A 24,846-nucleotide genomic window follows, 5' to 3' on the forward strand; every position below is an offset into this window, starting at 1 on the left:
TGGAGAAATGTCTATTTAGGTCTTCTGCCCATTTTTGGATTGGGTTGTTTGTTTTTTTGTTATTGAGCTGCATGAGCTGCTTGTAAATCTTGGAGATTAATCCTTTGTCAGTTGCTTCATTTGCAAATATTTTCTCCCATTCTGAGGGTTGTCTTTTGGTCTTGTTTATGGTTTCCTTTGCTGTGCAAAAGCTTTTAAGTTTCATTAGGTCCCGTTTGTTTATTTGTGTTTTTATTTCCATTTCTCTAGGAGGTGACACAAAAAGGATCTTGCTGTGATTTATGTCATAGAGTGTTCTGCCTATGTTTTCCTCTAAGAGTTTGATAGTGTCTGGCCTTACACTTAGGTCTTTAATCCATTTTGAGTTTATTTTTGTGTATGGTGTCAGGGAGTGTTCTAATTTCATACTTTTACATGTACCTGTCCAGTTATCCCAGCACCACTTATTGAAGAGGCTGTCTTTTCCCCACTGTATATGCTTGCCTCCTTTATCAAAGATAAGGTGACCGTATGTGTGTGGGTTTATCTCTGGGCTTTCTATCCTGTTCCATAGATCTATGTTTCTGTTTTTGTGCCAGTACCAAACTGTCTTGATTACTGTCGCTTTGTAATATAGTCTGAAGTCAGGGAGCCTGATTCCTCCAGCTCCATTTTTCGTTCTCAAGATTGCTTTGGCTATTCGGGGTCTTTTGTGTTTCCATACAAATTGTGAAATTTTTTGTTCTAGTTCTGTGAAAAATGCCAGTGGTAGTTTGATAGGGATTGCATTGAATCTGTAGATTGCTTTGGGTAGTAGAGTCATTTTCACAATGTTGATTCTTCCAATCCAAGAACATGGTATATCTCTCCATCTATTTGTATCATCTTTAATTTCTTTCATCAGTGTCTTATAATTTTCTGCATACAGGTCTTTTGTCTCCTTAGGTAGGTTTATTCCTAGATATTTTATTCTTTTTGTTGCAGTGGTAAACGGGAGTGTTTTCTTAATTTCTCTTTCAGATTTTTCATCATTAGTGTATAGGAATGCAAGAGATTTCTGTGCATTAATTTTGTATCCTGCTACTTTACCAAATTCATTGATTAGCTCTAGTAGTTTTCTGGTAGCATCTTTAGGATTCTCTATGTATAGTATCATGTCATCTGCAAACAGTGACAGCTTTACTTCTTCTTTTCCGATTTGGATTCCTTTTATTTCTTTTTCTTCTCTGATTGCTGTGGCTAACACTTCCAAAACTATGTTGAATAATAGTGGTGAGAGTGGGCAACCTTGTCTTGTTCCTGATCTTAGTGGAAATGGTTTCCGTTTTTCACCATTGAGGACAATATTGGCTGTGGGTTTGTCATATACGGCCTTTATTATGTTGAGGAAAGTTCCCTCTATGCCTACTTTCTGCAGGGCTTTTATCATAAATGGGTGTTGAATTTTGTCGAAAGCTTTCTCTGCATCTATTGAGATGATCATATGGTTTTTCTCCTTCAATTTGTTAATATGATGTATCACGTTGATTGATTTGCGTATATTGAAGAATCCTTGCATTCCTGGAATAAACCCCACTTGATCATGGTGTATGATCCTTTTAATGTGCTGTTGGATTCTGTTTGCTAGTATTTTGTTGAGGATTTTTGCATCTATGTTCATCAGTGATATTGGCCTGTAGTTTTCTTTCTTTGTGACATCTTTGTCTGGTTTTGGTATCAGGGTGATGGTGGCCTCGTAGAATGAGTTGGGGAGTGTTCCTCCCTCTGCAATATTTTGGAAGAGTTTGAGAAGGATAGGTGTTAGCTCTTCTTTAAATGTTTGATAGAATTCGCCTGTGAAGCCACCTGGTCCTGGGCTTTTGTTTGTTGGAAGATTTTTAATCACAGTTTCAATTTCAGTGCTTGTGATTGGTCTGTTCATATTTTCTATTTCTTCCTGGTTCAGTCTCGGCAGGTTGTGCATTTCTAAGAATCTGTCCATTTCTTCCAGGTTGTCCATTTTATTGGCATAGAGTTGCTTGTAGTAATGTCTCATGATCGTTTGTATTTCTGCAGTGTCAGTGGTTACTTCTCCTTTTTCATTTCTAATTCTATTGATTTGAGTCTTCTCCCTTTTTCCTTGATGAGTCTGGCTAATGGTTTATCAATTTTGTTTATCTTCTCAAAGAACCAGCTGTTAGTTTTATTGATCTTTGCTATTGTCTCCTTCATTTCTTTCTCATTTATTTCTGATCTGATCTTTATGATTTCTTTCCTTCTTCTAGCTTTGGGGTTTTTTTGTTCTTCTTTCTCTAATTGCTTTAGGTGCAAGTTTAGGTTGTTTATTCGAGATGTTTCCTGTTTCTTGATGTAGGCTTGTATTGCTATAAACTTCCTTCTTAGAACTGCTTTTGCTGCATCCCATAGGTTTTGGGTCGTCGTGTCTCCATTGTCATTTGTTTCTAGGTATTTTTTGATTTCCCCTTTGATTTCTTCAGTGATCACTTCGTTATTAAGTAGTGTATTGTGTAGCCTCCATGCGTTTGTATTTTTTACAGATCTTTTCCTGTAATTGATATCTAGTCTCATAGCGTTGTGGTCGGAAAAGATACTTGATACGATTTCAATTTTCTTAAATTTACCAAGGCTTGATTTGTGACCCAAGATATGATCTATCCTGGAGAATGTTCCATGAGCACTTGAGAAAAATGTGTATTCTGTTGTTTTTGGGTGGAATGTCCTATAAATATCAATTAAGTCCATCCTGTTTAATGTATCATTTAAAGCTTGTGTTTCCTTATTTATTTTCATTTTGGATGATCTGTTCATTGGTGAAAGTGGGGTTTTAAAGTCCCCTACTATGATTGTGCTACTGTAAATTTCCCCTTTTATGGCTGTTAGTATTTGCCTTATATATTGAGGTGCTCCTATGTTGAGTGCATAAATATTTACAATTGTTATACCTTCCTCTTGGATCGAACCCTTGATCATTATATAGTGTCCTTCTTTGTCTCTTGTTAATAGTCTTTATTTTAAAGTCTATTGTGTCTGATATGAGAATTGCTACTCCAGCTTTCTTTTGATTTCCATTTGCATGGAATATCTTTTTCCATCCCCTCACTTTCAGTCTGTATGTGTCTCTAGGTCTGAAGTGGGTCCTTGTAGACAGCATATATATGGGTCCTGTTTTTGTATCCATTCAGCCAGTCTGTGTCTTTTGGTTGGAGCATTTAATCCATTTACATTTGAGGTAATTATCGATATGTATGTTCCTATTCCCATTTTCTTAAATGTTTTGGGTTTGTTATTGTAGGTGTTTTCCTTCTCTTGTGTTTCTTGCCTAGAGAAGTTCCTTTAGCATTTGTTGTAAAGCTGGTTTGGTGGTGCTGAACTCTCTCAGCTTTTGCTTGTCTGTAAAGGTTTTAATTTCTCCATCAAATCTGAATGAGATCCTTGCTGGGTAGAGTAACCTTGGTTGTAGGTTTTTCTCCTTCATCACTTTAAGTATATCCTGCCACTCCCTTCTGGCTTGCAGAGTTTCTGCTGAAAGATCAGCTGTTAACCTTATGGGGATTCCCTTGTGTGTTATTTGTTGTTTTTCCCTTGCTGCTTTTAATATGTTTTCTTTGTATTTAATTTTTGATAGTTTGATTACTATGTGTCTTGGCGTGTTTCTCCTTGGATTTATCCTGTATGGGACTCTCTGTGCTTCTAGGACTTGATTAACTATTTCCTTTCCCATATTAGGGAAGTTTTCAACTATAATCTCTTCAAATATTTTCTCAGTCCCTTTCTTTTTCTCTTCTTCTTCTGGGACCTCTATAATTCGAATGTTGGTGCGTTTAATGTTGTCCCAGAGGTCTCTGAGACTGTCCTCAGTTCTTTTCATTCTTTTTTCTTTATTCTGCTCTGCAGTAGTTATTTCCACTATTTTATCTTCCAGGTCACTTATCCGTTCTTCTGCCTCAGTTATTCTGCTATTGATCCCGTCTAGAGTATTTTTAATTTCATTTATTGTGTTGTTTCATCGTTGCTTGGTTCCTCTTTAGTTCTTCTACGTCCTTGTTAAATGTTTCTTGCATTTTGTCTATTCTATTTCCAAGATTTTGGATCATCTTTACTATCATTATTCTGAATTCTTTTTCAGGTAGACTGCCTATTTCCTCTTCATTTGTTAGGTCTGGTGTGTTTTGACCCTGCTCCTTCATCTGCTGTGTGTTTTTCTGTCTTCTCATTTTGCTTATCTTACTGTGTTTGGGGTCTCCTTTTCACAGGCTGCAGGTTCGTAGTTCCCGTTGTTTTTGGTATCTGTCCCCAGTGGCTAAGGTTGGTTCAGTGGGTTGTGTAGGCTTCCTGGTGGAGGGGACTAGTGCCTGTGTTCTGGTGGATGAGGCTGGCTCTTGTCTTTCTGGTGGGCACGTCCACGTCTGGTGGTGTGTTTTGGGGTGTCTGTGGCCTTATTATGATTTTAGGCAGCCTCTCTGTTAATGGATGGGGCTGTGTTCCTGTCTTGCTAGTTGTTTGGCGTAGGGTGTCCAACACTGTAGTTTGCTGGTCGTTGAGTGAAGCTGGGTCTTGATGTTGAGATGGAGATCTCTGAGAGATTTTCACCATTTGGTATTACGTTGAGCTGGGAGGTCTCTTGTGGACCAGTGTCCTGAAGTTGGCTCTCCCACCTCAGAGGCACAGCCCTGATGCCTGGCTGGAGCACCAAGAGCCTTTCATCCACCCGGCTCAGAATAAAAGGGAGAAAAAATAGAAAGAAAGAAAGAGGATAAAATAAAATAAAATAAAATAAAATATAGCTATTATAATAAAAATTAAGAAAAAAATTATTGAGAAAAAATTTATTAAGAAAAAAATCTTTTTTAATTTTTAAAAATAAATTTATTAATTTTTTAATAATAAATAAAAAATTATTAAGAAAAAGTTTATTAAGAAAAAAATTTTTAATTTTTTAAAATAAAAAATATGAAAAAACTTATTAAGAAAAATAATTTTTAAAAATAGAAAATAAGGAAAAAATTATTAGGAAAACATTTATTAAGAAAAAAATTTTTTAAGTAAAAAAAAAAACAAAAAACAAAAAAAAACGGATGGACCGAACCCTAGACAAATGGTGAAAGCAAAGCTATACAGACAAAATCTCACCCAGAAGCATACACATATACACTCACAAAAAAAGGAAAAGGGGAAAAATTAATATATCCTGCTCCCAAAGTCCCACTCCTGAATTTGGGATGATTCGTTGTCTATTCAGGTATTCAACAGATGCAGGTACATCAAGTTGACTGTGGAGATTTAATCCGCTGCTTCTGAGGCTGCTGGGAGAGATTTCCCTTTCTCTTCTTTGTTCACACAGCTCCAGGGTTCAGGTTTGGATTTGGACCCGCCTCTGCGTGTAGGTCGCCTGAGGGCGTCTGTTCTTTGCTCACACAGGATGGGGTTAAAGGAGCAGCTGCTTCGGGGGCTCTGGCTCACTCAGGCGGGGGAGAGGGAAGGGTACGGATGCGGGGAGCCTGCGGCGGCAGAGGCCGGCGTGACGTTGCAGCAGCCTGAGGCGCGCCATGCGTTCTCCCGGGGAAGTTGTCCCTGGATCACGGGAGCCTGGCCGTGGCGGGCTGCACTGGCTCCCGGGAGGGGCGGTGTGGAGAGTGACGGGTGCTCGCACACAGGCTTCTTGGTGGCGGCAGCAGCAGCCTTAGCGTCTCATGCCCATCCCTGGGGTCCGCGCTGATAGCCGCGGCTCGCGCCTGTCTCTGGAGCTCGTTTAGGCAGCGCTCTGAATCCCCTCTCCTTGCGCACCGTGAAACAAAGAGGCAAGAAAAAGTCTCTTGCCTCTTCGGCAGCTGCAGACTTTTTCTCGGGCTCCCTCCCGGCTAGCTGTGGTACGCTAACCCCTTCAGGCTGTGTTCACGCAGCCAACCCCAGTCCTCTCCCTGCGATCCGACCGAAGCCCAGTCTCAGCTCCCAGCCCCGCCCGCCCCGGCGGGTGAGCAGACAAGCCTCTCGGGCTGGTGAGTGCTGCTTGGCGCCGAGCCTCTGTGCGGGAATCTCTGCGCTTTGCCCTCCACACACCTGTGGCTGCGCTCTCCTCCGTGGCTCCGAAGCTTCCCCCCTCTGCCACCCGCAGTCTCCGCCCGCGAAGGGGCTTCCTAGTGTGTGGAAACCTTTCCTCCTTCGCAGCTCCCTCCCACTGGTGCAGGTCCCATCCCTATTCTTTTGTCTCTTGTTATTTCTTTTTTCTTTTGCCCTACCCAAGTACGTGGGGAGTTTCTTGCCTTTTGGGAGGTCTGATGTCTTCTGCCAGCGTTCAGTGGGTGTTCTGTAGGAGCAGTTCCAAGTGTAGATGTATTTCTAATGTATCTGTGGGAAGGAAGGTGATCTCCGCGTCTTACTCTTCCGCCATCTTGCCCAGACCCGCCGGATTAGCTTTTTTAAAAAAAATTTTATTGGAGTATGGTTGCTTTACAATGTTGTGTTAGCCTCCACTGCACAACAAAATGAACCAGCCATACACATACTGATATCCCCTCCCTTTTGGACTTCCCTCCCATTTAGGTTACCACAGTGCATTAGGTAGAGTTCCCTATGCTATACAATAAAAATATGGAACACTTCATTAATTTGTGTGTCATCCTTGCACAGGGGCCATGCTAATCTCTGTATCGTTCCAATTTTAGTATATGTGCTGCCAAAGCGAGCACGAGGATTAGCTTTAATGAGGGGAATGGATGCTTCCTCTGAGACAGAAGTGAAGGAAGATAGGAAAGGTAAAGACATTGGTCAGAAGTCCCTAGTTAAATAGGAGGAGAGAGAGAGATCTTCTTTAGAATAGGAGAAATGGTATTTCTGAGTTTTTTGAAGACACATCCTGTTTCTCTTATGCCATTTCCACCCCCAGTTTAAACCTACTTATAACTTTCAGCTATTCTTCATATGATGTTTTTCTAGATTCTTGTTTTGGGATGCTCTTCTCTGGACATATTCCAATCTGTTGATGTTCCTGTGAAAGTTTAGTATCCACACTTGAACTCAGTACTCTAGATATAGTCTAGCTAATGTAGAGTACAAAGGATCTGTTGCTTCTCAACTTGTTTAGACATCATTTATTCATTTACAAAGGCTAGGATGTTCTTATCTTTTAAGTTCTTACCTTTCATCCCAAGATATGCCTACAGGGCTAATTGGTACCAGCCAGGGCATCAGGGATTGTTATTTCTGTGTTAAATGCCATTCTCATTGGCTTTTCTTCTTTTTTCTCGATCAAGTTTATCTTTACTAACTGGTTGTTACTTCTTTTGGTAGTTGGTCTTGTTTCTCAATAGTTTTTATTTCCCCTGCTACCTCTGCTGTTTTCTCTACTGAACATCATCACAATCCCACTTTATATCTTTGTTCTATTTATTTTCTCCTTTAATAAAGAATTGGTCTTCCTTTATCTGGTCATTCTCTTTTGCAAGCTTCAGAAGGGCTATGGTTAGAGTGTTAAATTTGGAAGGGGGAACCAGTGCAGGCAAACTGACATCTTCACATCCCCTTTCTGTCTGCTATTTTGGCACTCTTAGAATACATAACCCAAAAAGCCATTTTGAAACATCTAGAGGTTTTGGATGAAATATAACAAAGATCTCTTTAAATGCACAAATGAGCTTTCATGTATCAGGGAAATACATACAGCCAAACCAAAAAGGAAGCTAAAACCCAGGGCTTAAAAATAGGAACATTTGGGCTTCCCTGGTGGTGCAGTGGTTGAGAATCTGCCTGCCAATGCAGGGGACACGGGTTCGAGCCCTGGTCTGGGAAGATTCCGCATCCCGCGGAGCAACTAGGCCCGTGAGCCACAACTACTGAGCCTGCGCGTCTGGAGCCTGTGCTCCGCGACAAGAGAGGCCGCGATAATGAGAGACCCGCGCACTGCGATGAAGAGTGGCCCCTGCTTGCCGCAACTAGAGAAAGCCCTCGCACAGAAACAAAGACCCAACACAGCCAAAAAAAAATAAATTAATTAAATAAATTAAAAAAAAAAAAAGAAAAGAATCCCAAGGTCAAAGCAGCCTGTCCATAAATTAAAAAAAAAAAAAAAAAAAGGAACATTCTTTTCTATATCCTCTCCCCTTTTCCTGCTATTTGTTTTTCTCAGTTTTGGTGCTACTGAGGCTTACCTTTAATAGCCATTTCCAATCGGAGAGAGAATTTCTTTTGCTTTTATCAGCAATTCAGCATTAAGATATATATCATGTCATTTCTTCTCACTAAGATGTTTTTATCACTAATTGTGATTGGGGTTTTTGTTTTTGTTTTTGTTTTTTCCCTGAAAGGTGCTAAGACATTGTGAGTGCTTCATATGTGTTTACTGGATAAACATTGAAGTGTTACTATATTATCAACTGCATAATTGTCTATTCAGAAACTATGTTTATTTTAAATGATTAATTTTAAAGAAATGGAGAAATTTGATCCATTGGAAAAGCAGGCCCCAAATTTGGGTTCACCTATTTTAGTGTTATTTCTTTTTTTTTTTTTTTTTTTTTTAGGGGCACCGCGGTCCATGGGCCCATTTGCTCCTGCATCCACAGCCAGTGTCAGCTCTCTCCTAAGACTGCCTTCTTTTTTATTTATTTATTTATTTTGGCTGTGTTGGGTCTTTGTTGCTGTGTGCAGGCTTTCTCTAGTTGCGGTGAGCGGGGGCTACTCTTCGTTGTGGTGTGCGGGCTTCTTATTGCGGTGGCTTCTCTTGTTGCGGAGCATGGGCTCTAGGCGCGCGGGCTTCAGTAGTTGCAGCACGCAGGCTCAGTAGTTGTGGCTCGTGGGCTCTAGATCGCAGGGTCAGTAGTTGTGGCGCAGGGATCTAGTTGCTTCGCAGCATGTGGGATCTTCCCAGACCAGGGATCAAACCCATGTCCCCTGCATTGATTGGCAAGCAGATTCTTAACCACTGCTCCACCAGGGAAGTCCTAGTGTTATTTCTTTGTATACATTCCACTTGCTTGTAGAATGTTTTAGACTAAATATTATTTCATGAGAACACAGTTTTTCAAGGTTTGGCCAATTATGGATTGTGGATTTGGGGGAGAGTGCTGAGGTGAACAGAATGGTAGTAAGTAATTTGAATGAGAATAGTAGATGCTGACTCAAGGTAGGGGATGATAAATTACAAAATATTATGGAATTAACCTATATTTTGAAAAGGAAAAGTCTATAAATTTGACCTATTTAAATTTTACACTATTTGTGATAATACTGGGATAGCAGTAAATAGTTCCTGGTTCCACTGTTTCCCTCAAGTTTATGAGAACGATCCATTCCATTTTGACAATTCTCACATTCTCTTACCAAAGAAGCTAATTACATCAACCATGGGTTTGGAAAGATTGACTAATTTTTACAGTCCGAAAGTATAGTTGGACTGTACTGTTGGACAGTACAAACAAAAGTATAGTTGGACTGTACTGTACAGGTGGATTCTTAACCACTGCACCACCAGGGAACTCCATTATCTTCTTTTTTGTTTCTACTATTTCTTACTCATAGTGGCTTATTTTCTTTCATGTTCAGTGGTTTCTAAATTTGAATTTGTGTTTTTTAGATCTTTAACTCTTGGAACTCTTGGAGGCCTGAGTTTAAAGTGTATGTTTTTTTAAAATTTTATTTATTTATTTATTTATGGCTGTGTTGGGTCTTCGTTTCTGTGCTAGGGCTTTCTCTAGTTGCGGCAAGCGGGGGCCACTCTTCATCGCGGTGCGCAGGCCTCTCACTATCGCGGCCTCTCTTGTTGCGGAGCACAGGCTCCAGACACGCAGGCTCAGCAATTGTGGCTCACGGGCCTAGTCGCTCCGCAGCATGTGGGATCCTCCCAGACCAGGTCTCAAACCCGTGTCCCCTGCATTGGCAGGCAGATTCTCAACCACTGCGCCACCAGGGAAGCCCCTAAAGTGTATTTTTTCAGAGAGGATTTATATCTGCTTCTGCTAAGCATTTATGTCTACCTCTGGTACTACGAACCCAAATCACTTTATTCTACATTTTTGGCTCTGAGGGGCACAAAGATTGTGTTAACTTTGGCCTCAAACCCTTGTGAGGACAGAATTGTGGTTAGGAATTCTTAGAGCAGTGGGGTTTATTTCTGTCATTCTAATCTGTTTAGAGCTAAAACCTTACTTTCCCTCTCTGCAACAGATTTTTGTAACAAGTTTTTAATTTTTATTTTATTTTTTTTACTGAGGCTGTTGTTCTTTGGGGGTTTTAATTTTTGTAGGGGTCCTTGATCTATCCTCTCAGCTTGCTTGGGCTTCAGACTTTGTCTCCTGCTCCCCTCCCAGTCCCACCTTGGTTAAAGCCCAGGTACTAATCTATCAGGGACTGGTAGATTTCCTTGAACAAATTCTTCTTCCAGTGCTCAATGCCTGGATTCATACCTTCTGTCCCTCATTCCCTTCCCCAGGCTCTGAGGAATTCCATTTTCCTTTTCATCTCTATATTTAAAATATTGTTTAGTTTTTCAGAATTTTAAGGTGTGCTATTCCAGGAAGGGTTTTTCTAACATTAAGTCCAAACTTTTGTGAAAATTTGAAGGAAATCAAATTAGTAGTAAGAAAGTTGGTTGAAAGACATAGAATGAGAGTGGGAAGAATTAGATTATTTCAAGGGATATTTTTTAGGGAGTGAAAAAAACTAACTTTTTATGCCACACATTGAAACATTGTTTTAAGGAGCTGCATAAGTTTCTACAGTTTCATTTTCCTTCCGTATAGTGCTATATATATTTATAAATTATTTTATTTCCATTTTTATTAGTGTCTATATATATCATACCCAGAAAATTATAAATCAAGTGCATTTCAGTTATGCCTTTTTGGCAATAAATTCAGATCATGTTGATAGATCTTCAGTGGTCCTCAAGCCTCCTCAACAATGCATTTATAAACCATTTTTTACTGGGTTAATTATACAATAAGATTTTATTAATTAAAAACATTTTAAAATTATATATTATTTTATAGTGATATTTCTTTTTTGTATTGAGCTGAAAATCCCATACTAGAGATTACTTTAGTACAAGAGGACAAAGTTGCCATAATGACGCTGTTCAGTTTAACACACAGAGACATGTGCACATACTAAAGACCTGGTAGACATTTTTAAATTCTTGAGAGGAAAAAAAATTTTTTAAATATATAGCTGAAAAAGCTTCCTCTTTGAAATCTTCCTTGATCTTCCTCAAGGCAGAAACCAATCTCTTCCTGCAATACTCACAAATTCTTGTTTTCTATGTTATGTTCCTACCTCCTCCTACCTTTTGCCCTCAAAATAATTCTTAAATGTCTACATTTTTGAGGTACTTTTTTCTAGGCATTGGTGATACCATGATGAAAAAAATAGATGTGGTCTACATTTCTACTAAACTTACAGTTTATTAAAGGGAATAGACAATCACATAACATTATAATGTAGTACTATAAGTGCTATGATGAGGAAGATTAGATTGATGTGGAACACACAGGAAAAGTGCTCGACTTTAGGGGCAAGCAGTATCTTCCTGAGTGAAATTATATTAAAATGAAGATTTGACATGTAGTATAGGTCTGTGGTTCTCAATTGTACTCCCTAGACCCTTATTATTACGTGGGAACTTGTTAGAAATGGAAATTTGTGGGCCTCATCCCAGGCTACCGAATCAGAACTTCTCACGGTGGCACCCAGAACTGATTCATGCTGAAGACTGAGAGCTGGTGGTATAGGTGATGGCGAGATAAAGAGGGCTAGGAGTTAGATCCTGCCAGACCAGCTTTTGAGATCCTTACGGAAGAACACAGAGAATGACACTAATAGAAAAAAGTTTAGTATGCTTGGAGCATAAATAAGGTAGAAGGTCTGGGGAGAGTTGGGATGGGCAAGAGAGAATATGGAAAGAAAAGCAAGGAGAAGATTGTCCAGGTTTTGTAAGCCACGTTAAATTGTTTAGATTTCATTTACCATTAATATTTATTTGTACATCTGTTTCCTCAGATAGAATGTAAATATACAAGGGCCAGGATCATATTTCCATACCTCAGAACATCCCTCAACTCTTCTTGGTATAGAGTTGGTATTAATGCATGCTGAACTGAGTGAACTTATTGGATATTCACAAAAGCCTCGTGAGGTAGGCATTAGTACTCTTACTTTATATTTGAGAACTAAGAGAAGGTGAGTGGCTTACCAACATAACAAGGTCAAATGGCTACACAGAAGCAGAGGTGTTTCACAAATTCAAGCTTTTGGGTTTTGTTTCTAGAATCTCTTTTTTATTTCACACTACCTTTCTGTCAGAGTGCTAAGATTACAGAGAATATGTATGAATACATAAAATGACAGAATTTTTTAACCTAAGCATTCCTAATACAACTGTGCTTCTTTTTCCTTCTTTTTTTTTTTCCAGACAGAAAAAGGGAGCGCACTTCACGAAGCAGCTTTGTTTGGAAAGGTAGATGTTGTGCGAGTTCTGTTAGAAACAGGTAACTATCATGATTCTCCATGGAACTTATCTTGATTCTCCATGGGGCTTATCTTGCCAAAAACTATTTGTATTTCAGGAGTAGACAAAGGAAAATGACACATTTTTTTTTTTCTTGACAATCACCCTTATTTCTTACCTTCACTCTAAATTGCAGGTACGTATTCATACCATGTAGAATGGAGCCTCAGTGTTTAGGAAAAAAAACTGATAAAAATGTGCACCTTCCTTTACTCAGTAGATACTTTAATAGAAAGCTTTTAGAAATTATAATTTTATACATTTAAATCACATTAAAGTAGAAACTACCAAAAAGAAAAGGAAATCTCTGCCTTCTATAGGAGGGTGGAACTGATCCCCGTGAAGTTAAGACAATTGCTTGGTTTATTAAAGAATGTACTACTTTCCCTAGGTTTTTATATTGTGAATAATGGTAAACAGAAATTAGAGTTCCCTGTCCTTAAGGTAAATTCTCCTTTTAGTTACTTCATCAACTGAGTAGCTATTGTTTGTAAGCTGCAGTGATTTAAAGGGAACCTTTTAGAGGGAAAGCTTTGAAGGAACAACAAAGTAGGCTTATTTGTCTCCATATGTATATTATGATTGAAATGAAATTGGAACTGAGGTCAGATTTTTTTAAGATCAAAAGGCATGGATAATGGAGAGGGTATGGAGAAAAGGGAACCCTTTTGCACTGTTGGTGGGAATGTAAATTGATACAGCCACTATGGAGAACAGTATGGAGGTTCCTTAAAAAACTAAAAACAGAATTACCATATGACCCAGCAATCCCACACCTGGGCATATACCCAGAGAAAACCATAATTCAAAAAGACACATGCACCCCAATGTTCATTGCTGCACTATTTACAATAGCCAGGTCATGGAAGCAACCTAAATGCCCATTGACAGACGAATGGATAAAGAAGATGTGGTACATATATACAATGGAATATTACTCAGCCATAAAAAGGAACGAAACTGGGTCATTTGTAGAGACGTGGATGAATCTAGAGACTGTCATACAGAGTGAAGTAAGTCAGAAAGAGAAAAACAAATATCGTATATTAACGCATATATGTGGAACCTGGAAAAATGGTACAGATAAACCAGTGTGTAGGGCAGAAATAGAGACACAGATATAGAGAACAAACGTATGGACACCAAGGAGGGGAAGCGGTGGGGGGTGGGTGTGGTGGTGGTGTGATGAATTGGGAGATTGGGATTGACATATATACATTAATATGTATAAAATGGATAACTAATAAGAACCTGCTGTATACAAAAATAAATAAAATAAAATTCAAAAAAATAAGGCATGGATACAAATTTATACTTGTAAACAATTGACCTGAGTCTTTTGTGTTTTAAACTATATTTAGTGTGTTTATTTTCCTCAGTAAAAATGTTAAATGAAAAGTATTGGCAGACTATTGCATTGTGATTGTTCTTATGTGAAGTTAAAATTTCATGTATATGTAACTTTGATATGTAACACAATGATATAATAAATGAGGCAACCAATTAAATATGTGCTGGTAACACATTTCCATACAAATTTAAGCAAATACTTAATAATTTTATTATAATGAACTAACTGTTGAGGCTAGATCCTGAAACCTGGCTTTGTTTGTGCTTAGATATTTGTGAAGTTTATAAACTTTTTGCTGTTTGCTACATTAAACTCTTTACAATAAAAACTCTTTGCAATAAACATTTCAGAATTAAAATAACTCCAAAGGTATTTCAGTTACAAACTTCAAGAAGTTTGCTCACCAGGTATTTGATTAGTGTTGCTGACATTGAATATAATCTTGCCTAAATAAATATTAAATATTTGACTTTGTATTTGGACAATAATTCAGAATAATCCTGTTTTTTCAACTTTTGTGAATACTAAAGTATTCTAAGACTGTTCTTATACTACTTACATGGTACATTAGTTTTATTTTTACCATATTATACAGAATATATAAATCATATGACCATTATACTTTAGGAATTTAAATTCTAAATCAGTAATATTTTTCAGCTTGATAGTCTACCATTTAGTTAACTAGCTATAACCTCAATTATAATAACCTAGCTATAATCTGAAAAAACAATATTAATGAATGGATCAGTGCCCTTTAAGAGTTAATTCATTATCAAGAATGTTCCTAATCTTTGGCATCAGTGGTCTCCCACCTTCTTTCTTACTAAAATCGTGTGTGTGTGTGTGTGTGTGTGTGTGTGTGTGTGTGTGTCTTAATTTAAAAAAATCACCTTAAGTGCTTGGTCTGTATACTTTTGAAATTACAGCAGTTATGTATTGACTGTATCTTCTAATGATACCCCACTTGTGTACATCTAGTGGGTTTTTCTTTTTCTTTCAGGAATTGATGCCAACATAAAAGATAGCTTAGGTAGAACTGTCTTAGACATTCTGAAAGAACATCCATCTCAGAAATCTCTCCAGATTGCAAGTCTCTTACAAGGTAAAGAGTATTGAATGATGGATGAGTTTGCGTTACAGTTAAGATTAAATTAAAACTGTCCTAGTTTTCTCTTGGGTTTTAACATTTTCTTTTGAATGAACTTATTATTTGCTTTTTTTTCTGGTACACTTTTAAACTCAATAATAATTACTACTTTTTAATGTTTTATTTCGGTTTTTCAACTGCTCAGTAATTTTTAAAAAGCTAAAATTTTTTTTATTTACATGATATTAAAAAGCGTTTTTAATTAAACACATGTAATAAATATGTAGTTATGAACTTGAAGGTATTAAGACTGTAAAGTGATGATGCTAAGGTATTATCTTACACTTGAATAATGCTTTAAGAGTTTTCAGGGATTTTCTATTATTTTGTCTGTTTTCTATAACTGTGAGGTAGATAAGTCAGATATCGTTATTCTTCTTTTTGCACGTGAGGGAAACTGAAGCTCCAAGAGGCTAAGTGACTTGCTCAAACTTATATATCCTATTCTAAGTGGTAGAACTGGTGTGTAAATGCTGGGTTAACAACAACAAAATTGTACTTAGTTGAAAGAATACAGATTATTTCCTACCAAATCCAGTAGTACAAGATAATTCAGTCTTGCCAGCCTTTGGTTTTGATAAAGGTCATTTAAAGTACATTTGTAGTTAGTTGCAATTACTAGGTCTATTGAAGGTTTGACAACCATCTAGGTACTACTTTTTCATTTGCAGGATTACATACTTCCCCATTTGATCTAAAACTTTTATGAAAAATTTAGATTTAAGTGCTTTCCGTTTCTGCTTGGTGATTAGGCCTGATATGTAGCATGTTCCCTTAAAAATCCAGTTGTTTGTTCTTTCCTTTCCACTTAGCTCCTGCACTGTTCAGTGGGGATTATCCCCTACAGTTGTTACAGATTGGCTGTGAATGTAATAGAGGGAGGTGGGATGGGTGTCACTGGATATCATTTGAGAAGCTGAAGAGCAGCTTTGTCCTGCAAGGAGATAGGTGAATTAAAACCATGTTGAGCAGGAGACATGCATAATAGATACAGGAGTCAACAAAGGCCAAAGAGGGGAAGAGAATAGATGCACTACAGGAGGTCATTATGTTCTTTTCTTTCTTTACTTCCGAAACCTCTCAGGGAAGTTCAAACCCCTACAATTTCCTTGTCAATAAAGAAGTTAATTGCAAGTCAAGCACATATAGAGATAAATCAGAGGCGAATACAAGTATGACTCTTCATATTAATTCAAATTAAAATCAAGTTGAATGAAAACTGAAAAATAAAAGAGTGATATACAATATTTAAAAAAGTCTTTCCCTTCTAGGCACTTTGTATTTCATATTGGATTTTTGCCTCTAACTGAACTTTAAAAAAACTGAGACTTGTGCATAATATGTCTTTTCGGAGAAGCAAAATAAATGTCATCCACTAAAAAAGAGGCATGACATAATTACAGACATTTTTAACGTATTGCATTGGTTCAACTTAGATGAAAATGTTATTATATAGGAGTAACTCTCTGTTCTCTTAAATGGTCAAGATTCATTAGGTATGCCAATTTGTGATGGAGTATTTGTGACATCTTTGAATTTTAAAAATTATTGTCAAATTTTAGAATGTGAACACATTATATTCTCTGCATTCCTGGTTTTCAAATCACTGGTACGTTTTATTTTATTATTTATTTATTTTTAATTAATTAATTAATTTATGGCTGCATTGGGTTTTTGTTGCTGTGTGCAGGGTTTCTTTAGTTGCAGGGAGCGGGGGCTACTTTTCGTTGTGGTGCACGGGCTTCTCATTGCGGTGGCTTCTCTTTTTGCGGAGCATGGGCTCTAGGTGCTCGGGCTTCAGTAGTTGTGGCTTGTGGGCTCAGTAGTTGTGGCTCATGGGCTCTAGAGTGCGGGCTCAGTAGTTGTGGCACATGGGCTTAGTTGCTCCGCAACATGTGAGATCTTCCCGGACCAGGGCTCGAACCTGTGTCCCCTGCATTGGCTGGCAGATTCTCAACCACTGCACCACCAAGGAAGTCCCAAATCACTGGTACATTTTAAGTCTTATGAAAAAGCTTGTTATTGTAGTAAAGACAATTTATAGTAGATAAAATTACTGCCTGGGTCAGAAATTTTCAGGATAAAACCCCATAAGTTGCTTTCTTTTCCTATTAGAATTTGCCTAGTAGAATTGCTCTTACACAGAAACTATTTGGATAGTATGAAAACAAAAGTGGTTGGCATGATAGCACAAAGTCTCTTAAGTGAATTTCAAGAAGAAGGGGTTCCTTCTGAATAAAGAAGTGCTAGTATTGATTTAACCCCTTAGCCAGAGGCTGTAAACCATCCACTGTGGGCTGAATGCCTTTTGGCGGGTAGCAGATATGTTTTGTTTAGATCACATACTTTTGGCTCACACTGTGTTTCTATAAAAATTGAATTAGCTTTCAGCATTTAAAAATCTAGGATTTCAGCTAACTCCCCAGAGTTTTGGTTCCTCAAAAAAATGCAGGCTTTCGTTTTACTTCATTGCCGAACTTTAGATGGGGCATCTCCTCTCTGGTTAACCAGGCTCTGCAGGCTTTCAGGATTTTTTTGTTACATTGAGGTTGAATGTTAGTCGACATTTATCCCTGCATTCAGATGCTGTTTTCTTTATGATTAAGAGAAAAGTGAGATGCTTCTTGTATCTACCTGGCTTTGCCACTTATTAGCTGAATGAACATGGCCAAGTTAATAATCCTTCCCCGTTAGTTGTCACCTTTAAAACTGAGATAGGGGCTTCCCTGGTGGCGCAGTGGTTGAGAATCTGCCTGCTAATGCAGGGGACACGGGTTCAAGCCCTGTTCTGGGAAGATCCCACATGCCGCGGAGCAACTAGGCCCGTGAGCCACAACTACTGAGCCTGTGCGTCTGGAGCCTGTGCTCCGCAACAAGAGAGGCCGCGATAGTGAAGAGGCCCGCGCACCGCGATGAAGAGTGGCCCCCGCTTGCTGCAACTAAAGAAAGCCCTCGCACAGAAACGAAGACCCAACACAGCCAAAAATAATAAATATAAAAAACAAAACAAAACAAAACAAAAAAACAAAACTGAGACAGTACTAGTGCCTATGTCATAGTTTTGTGAAGATTAAATGAGTTAATTTATATTAAATACTTAGAACACTGCTGGGTGCATAGTAAGCAATATTTAAGTTTTATTATTTTTATGTCCTCATCAGAATTGGAAAAATGAGAGATAGGCTGAGTGTGGGACAAAAAAAAAAAAAAAAGGTAAAATGTCAATAATAGAGAATTCCCTGGCGGTCCAGTTGTTGGGACTCTGCACCCTCATTGCCAGGGCCTGGGTTTGATCCCTGGTCACAGAACTAGGAGCCTGCATGCTATGCGGCATGGCCAAATGAAATGAAATGAAATGAAATAAAAAAAATTAAATAAATGTCAATTTAAAAAAAGAATGGGAAAGAACATTATTTCTTTGTTGAACTAAAGTTCAATATGCAATTGTGCTTATCTTACAAGATTACAACACCATCATAAATTAAACTTATCCCACTTCATTCATGTATGTTACCTGACTGATCATTATATCCATCTGAATTTGATGTCCCTGCTTAGGGATGAAGTCTATTCAAAGCATCATTCAGAGAGTTTTATACCTTCAGGTAGGATATATTTACGGAAACTGAGGATGTTAAGGAAAGGTTGTGACAAAAATTTAGTTTTCAGAAAAAGTATTCGTGAGTCTCTTCTAAAATATCTTTTCTGTTTTAATTAAAAAGCTTTAAATTAATAGCTCATCATGAAGTTTTTTCAGTTTGTTTGGTTTTTTGAAGTTCTTTAAAAACTTAGCATATAAAGAAATAAATGAAAAAATGACCATCAAAAGTAAAACAAAGTTAAAGTTTTTAAAATAAATGAATTCAAGTAAGTAATTTCAAAAACTTATATACACAGAATATTTAGAAGACGTGGGAAGATCAACAGTCCTTGAAGCACACATACAGGAAGATACAACACAAGAAACACATATTTCATCTCCTGTTGAGTCTCCTTCCCAGAAGACCAAAAGTGAGTAGCTAATTGTAAAACCCTTGAAATGATATTAGTCTGTTATGTACTAAACTGTTATGTTTGTCCTATATGTACAAAAAGGCTCATACTTGTGAAAATGTCAGGTCTAATAAGTTATACTCTATATTTTATCCATTTATTCGGTCAACATTTATTGAGCTCCTGCTATTTGTCAGGCACTATTCTTGGTCCTGAGATACAGTGGTGATTAAAGGATATAGCAATCCCTGCTGTCATGAAGTTTACATGGAGTGGGTATTTCACAGTTGACTTTTTTTTCCTAAGGTATGTTTTTAATGTAGAATAAAAATATTTATGTCTGGATTGTAACTGCTAGGTTTTTTTCAGAATGAATTATTGGGATGAAGTTCCTTTCTGAGAATAATTAGAAAAAAATGAATATTTGCATGCAGCCTACAAAATAGTCATGTTGACAGTTGATGCAGATTATATATCTGTTCCTCCTGTTGTCCCTTTATATCATAATTTATTAATTACTTACATAATTACTTGTTTAAATACGTTCTATTTCTTTTTATTGAACCTAGGAAGTAGGCTCCCAGCACCATTTCAAATTTGTTAATGAATTGTTGAATGAATTCTGTCAGTGAAGTATAATGCCCATAAAAGACTATTGAAGATTAAATGCTATAGTAAATGAAGCATTAGGAATTGTAATTCCAGATGCTTTTATGTATTACATATATGTAAACCTTCAATACTTATTTCCATTTTGAGAAAGAATAAAAATAGGCAAAACTGGAATTTCTCTTTTCTTTTAACATTATTGTACTAGTTATGATTTAGAGCTTGCTTTCAGCAAAATAAATTTTCTGACAACTTAATCTTGTTTGCCATATTTTGAGTTCTAGCACCATACTAGTTATATTTTTATTGTTTAACATCAAGTTTTAGCAGTATTCTTTCTTGAAACTTTTGAAAAATTTACTGTCTTCTTACAGGTGAAACTGTGACTGGAGAATTATCGAAACTCTTGGATGAAATAAAGCTCTGTCAAGAAAAGGATTATTCTTTTGAAGATTTGTGCCACACAATATCAGACCACTACTTAGATAATTTGAGCAAGATTTCAGAGGAAGAACTTGGGAAAAATGGAAGCCAGAGTGTCGTAAGTAAGGGGGGAAAGAAGACAATGCATCTGTCTTTGCCAGTTTGTTGTGTACCTGAGAGGCATAGGATTTATGCATTATCCTATCTTCAGATTTATCCAGTGTCAAATGTCAAGCTTCCTGTTGCTCTTGCCCTGATATTCATTGGTGTTTCATTCTCACTGCATGTGTAGGGAAGAAATGCTTTGATAAATCGCTCATGGATTGTGATGATCTCACTGTTAGACCCTCTTAACACATGAATTCATAGTTTCTTTATGTTCTTTTAGTTTTATTGGGCATAATGATACTGGTTTCCAAAGAAAAAAGAAAACCTTCCTTTTGTCTTTTTTCCCTGTTTTCTCTATGATCTGAGTCTAACCCCATCTTGAAGAAGAAAGACAAAGCTGAGCCATGTGTATATACTTCCCCAGCCACTCCGTTAAGTCATAATAGGTGAGAGACGTTGTGGAAAGTTTGACCTGCATATTTCTATAATCTTATGCAAATCCAAATGGATTTGCATGCAACCTATAAGCTCAGAATTTAAATCATGTGTTAGAGATTCTTGCTTATTTGGATTTTTATGTTAACACAATAGCAAGAAAAACTATAGAGAATCAATCAGATTAAAGTCAAGATTTGTGTACCTGTCTTTTATCCTATAGAGGAAGGATTTATAGGATGCATTGGTATTAAAGGAAATGCATTATTATGATATGAAACCTTTTCTTACTTTTAGAACTTATTTTATTATAGAAATATTACACTTTCTTCAAAAGCCCATAATAGAGTGGATTGTGTTAAGTATGTCATTTTATTTATGAAAGCTAAAAAAAAAATTGCTAAGTATAGTGACTGTTATGAGAACATTTACTTCATTTAGTTACTTAATGTGAGCAGTGACAGTTTCCCAGGATAGTATTTGCTTGTCTAGGTCCATGGCCAGTCTTACCTTCTAGGCCTGTTTTTTCTTTTTTTCCTTTGCCGCCCTGTCTTTTGAAAACATCACATTATTGGGTCCAATAAAAGCTCTTTTGAATAATTATGATTAATTATATATATACTGAAGTAAATACTTGTAGGTTTTACCAAATGAAATTTTTATATTGATGAAATATTTACTGTAGTAATTTTAATGTTAGGACAAAACTCCTTGTTTTAAATAAATCTAAAACAGGTCTATGCTAACTCCAATTACAAACAAGTTACATTTCAACATTTCCTTGAAAGTTGGTTAGAAATTAAAACGTATTTATCCTACATAAACAGTACTTGGTGTTCAGGTCCACTAAGTGGCTGCTTTGGGCCCTCTACTTCTTAACCCATAGATTTTCTGAAAGCCCTAATTTTCTAGACCAGTGGTTTCTAAACTTTTCTTGTTGTAGGTACCAGTAGTAAACAAATTTTGAGCAAACATCCCAAATGTATTTATAATTTTATATATATATATGTACACATACATACACACACTTATTCTAAGAATATATGCTATAAATTATGGGGCATATACTACAAGAGAAATTCAGATGAAGAGGATAAAGAATAAGTGTAAAATAGAAGATCTAATTTTTTTTCTTTTATTCAATTGGTATCTTGTGCACTTTGGGCTCTACATGATCTGCTTGGAGAACGTAATTCAAACTTACAGCTTTTGGGTGGTGATGGCAGGGGCTTTTGGCATTGAGAGGGTGACATAATTTGGGGAAATGATGGCCAATTTTTTTTGTAAGTCAAAGACTGTTATTGTGATAGTAGTAAGGGAGAAATGAATGCTCATAAGTTGAAGTTAAGTTCAAAATTCAAGGTTGTACTTCCATACAAGCAATCACTGTTTGTTCCTGTGACAAACTTTATATTGAGTTCTTTGAAAATATTGTCATACAAAATATTAAAGGTTACATGAGGCAGAAAAGCAGAGGGTACATATGAGTAAGAGCAAGCAGTTCTATTTATCTGGAATAATAAAGTTTATAAAGGGGGACAATGGGAGATAAGATTAGAAGATAGGTCAAGGTCAGTCCATGGATGATTTTGAATGTCAGGGTGAGAATTTTGGTATTTATTTTTTAGGAAATGAGAAAAATCTAAAGGATTTTAGACACATAAAAGGCTTTATTGGAAGTGGCCTTTCAGAAGTTGAATCCGATAAAAACTTGTTATTGAATGTTTAAAAAGTAATGCAACTTCTTAGAACCTTCTCTACAGCCTGTGTTTTATTTGGGTTCATTCTTGTTTTGTTGAATATCTGTTTCCATTTATCAAAAGTGTTTTTCCAAGTTTTTAAAATGAATTATACTCTCAAGTTATGCAAAAAATTTAATTGAGTACTTACAGATCACCTGATATAGATGGTCATTACCACGTTGTGAGCTATAGAATTTATAATAGCAATAATGAGATGCGGTTTCTGACTTCAGGGAGTTCAAAATTTCTACCCCAAGAAGCCTTCAATCGCAGTGTGCAGACAAGACTAACATATAAACAACAAATATATATTATAAGAGCTGACATTTATTAGGTGCTTGCTATTTGCTGTTCTAATGCTTTATATGACTTATGCCACCTAATCCACACAGTAATCCTAACAATGGAGTTAAAGATTTGGGAAATGACTCAGCTGGCAATTGGCAGATCTAGGATTCAAACTCAGAGCCAATGTCATTACTTCCCAGCTACATTTCTTATAATAAACTACCCTGTGGCCAAAGGAATGTTTTTTTAAAGGGAGAGGTTAGTGATTTATAGGTATTCATTGAAGTCTTCATGGAGGTAGGGAGAAATTAAACTGGGATCTGGAGGAAGGGGAGACATTCTTTGCACTTGTATTGGAATGAATGAATGAATGAATGGGAGAGGATTCTAGCCTGCAGAAATAGGATGTGTAAAAGCACAGTGGTGAGGCCTAGCATTTAACATGAGGATGATTTACCATAAGAATTTGTTTTGAAAAGTAGTGGGGAGTAAAGCTGGATAAGTAACGATAATATTTAACACTGACGGAACACTTTATTTATATTAACTGATTTAATCCTCACACTAACCCTATGATATAGGTAGTATTATTCCTCCCATTTTACAGATAAGAAAACGGAGGCACAGAGAACTTGTATGACTTTCCCAAGTTTACACGGTAAGTACCAGGGCCAGGATCTGAACAAAGGCAGTCTGGGGCTTGGAGCCATACCCCTTACCACTCAACTATTTACTTAGAGAACAGGGACAAATAATTAGATTTGGGAAGCTATTCAGAAGTTTAATATTGATACTGAGGAGAATAACTTTTGAGTATGGGAGTTCTTTGATGAAGGTGACATTTTTAAAAGATAAAAGTGGTAACTATATGTCAGATGTTCTGCGGAGGGACTCAACCAGTGACTCTCAGCAATGGTCATACATTAGACTTATCTGGGAAGGCTTCAGAAAATACTGACACCCTCAGGTATCATGGCAGACCAACTAAATCAGAATAGTTTTGGCTGACTCTGAGCATTGTTCTTTTTTTTTTTTTAGCATCTTTATTGGAGTATAATTGCTTTACATTGTTGTGTTAGTTTCTGCTGTATAACAAAGTGAATCAGCTATACGTATACATATATCACCATATCCCCTCCCTCTTGCGTCTCCCTCCCACCCTCCCTAACCCACCCCTCTAGGTGGTCACAAAGCACCGAGCTGGTCTCCCTGTGCTATGCGGCTGCTTCCCACTAGCTATCTATTTTACATTTGATAGTGTATATATGTCCATGCCACTCTCTCACTTCATCCCAGCTTACCCTTCCCCCTCCCCATGTCCTCAAGTCCATTCTCTATGTCTGTGTCTTTATTCCTGTCCTGCCCCTAGGTTAGCATACGGTATTTGTTTTTCTCTTTCTGACTTACTTCACTGTGTATGACAGACTCTAGGTCCATCCACCTCACTACAAATAACTCAATTTCGTTTCTTTTTATGGCTGAGTAATACTCCATTGTATATATGTGCCACATCTTTATCCATCCATCTGTCGATGGACACTTAGGTTGCTTTCATGTCCTGGCTATTGTAAATAGTGCTGCAGTGAATACTGTGGTACATGACTCTTTGAATTATGGTTTTTTCAGGGTATATGCCCAGTAGTGGGATTGCTGGGTCATATGGTAGTTCTATTTTTAGTTTTTTAAGGAACCTCCATACTGTTCTCCATAGTGGCTGTATCAATTTACATTCCTACCAACAGTGCAAGAGGGTTCCCTTTTCTTCACACCCTCTCCAGCATTTATTATTTGTAGATTTTTTGATGATGGCCATTCTGACTGATGTGAGGTGATACCTCTTTGCAGTTTTGATTTGCATTTCTCTAATGATTAGTGATGTTGAGCATTCTTTCATGTGTTTCTTGGCAATCTGTATATCTTCTTTGGAGAAATGTCTATTTAGGTCTTCTGCCCATTTTTTGGATTGGGTTGTTTGTTTTTTTGATACTGAGCTGCATGAGCTGCTTGTATATTTTGGAGATTAATCCTTTGTCAGTTGCTTCATTTACAAATATTTTCTGCCATTCTGAGGGTTGTCTTTTCGTCTTGTTTATGGTTTCCTTTGCTGTGCAAAAGCTTTTAAGTTTCATTAGGTCCCATTTGTTTATTTTTGTTTTTATTTCCATTTCTCTAGGAGATGGGTCAAAAAGGATCTTGCTGTAATTTATGTCATAGAGTGTTCTGCCTATGTTTTTTTTTGTTTTTTTTTTAACATCTTTATTGGAGTATAATT

General features: G+C 37.1%; 1 protein-coding gene and 1 non-coding gene across 6 annotated transcripts in view; one reads left to right on the plus strand and one right to left on the minus strand.

The window, feature by feature from the left end:
* ANKS1B (ankyrin repeat and sterile alpha motif domain containing 1B) overlaps positions 1-24,846 on the plus strand; it is a 1,182,139-nt gene that overhangs the window by 214,603 nt on the left and 942,690 nt on the right. For all 5 annotated transcript variants that reach the window (XM_061206227.1, XM_061206228.1, XM_061206229.1 and 2 more), the window contains exons 5-8: positions 12,380-12,455; positions 14,830-14,931; positions 18,874-18,987; positions 19,953-20,119. In XM_061206227.1, coding sequence (XP_061062210.1) covers positions 12,380-12,455; positions 14,830-14,931; positions 18,874-18,987; positions 19,953-20,119 — 459 coding nt within the window. The remainder of the gene's footprint in view (positions 1-12,379; positions 12,456-14,829; positions 14,932-18,873; positions 18,988-19,952; positions 20,120-24,846) is intronic.
* Positions 6,562-6,665, minus strand: LOC133101886 (U6 spliceosomal RNA). The gene has a single exon (XR_009702772.1). It is a non-coding gene; the product is annotated as a U6 spliceosomal RNA (small nuclear RNA).

The sequence above is a fragment of the Eubalaena glacialis genome, chromosome 11, assembly GCF_028564815.1.
Source record: "Eubalaena glacialis isolate mEubGla1 chromosome 11, mEubGla1.1.hap2.+ XY, whole genome shotgun sequence".
In the NCBI taxonomy this organism is placed as follows: Eukaryota; Metazoa; Chordata; class Mammalia; order Artiodactyla; family Balaenidae; genus Eubalaena; species Eubalaena glacialis.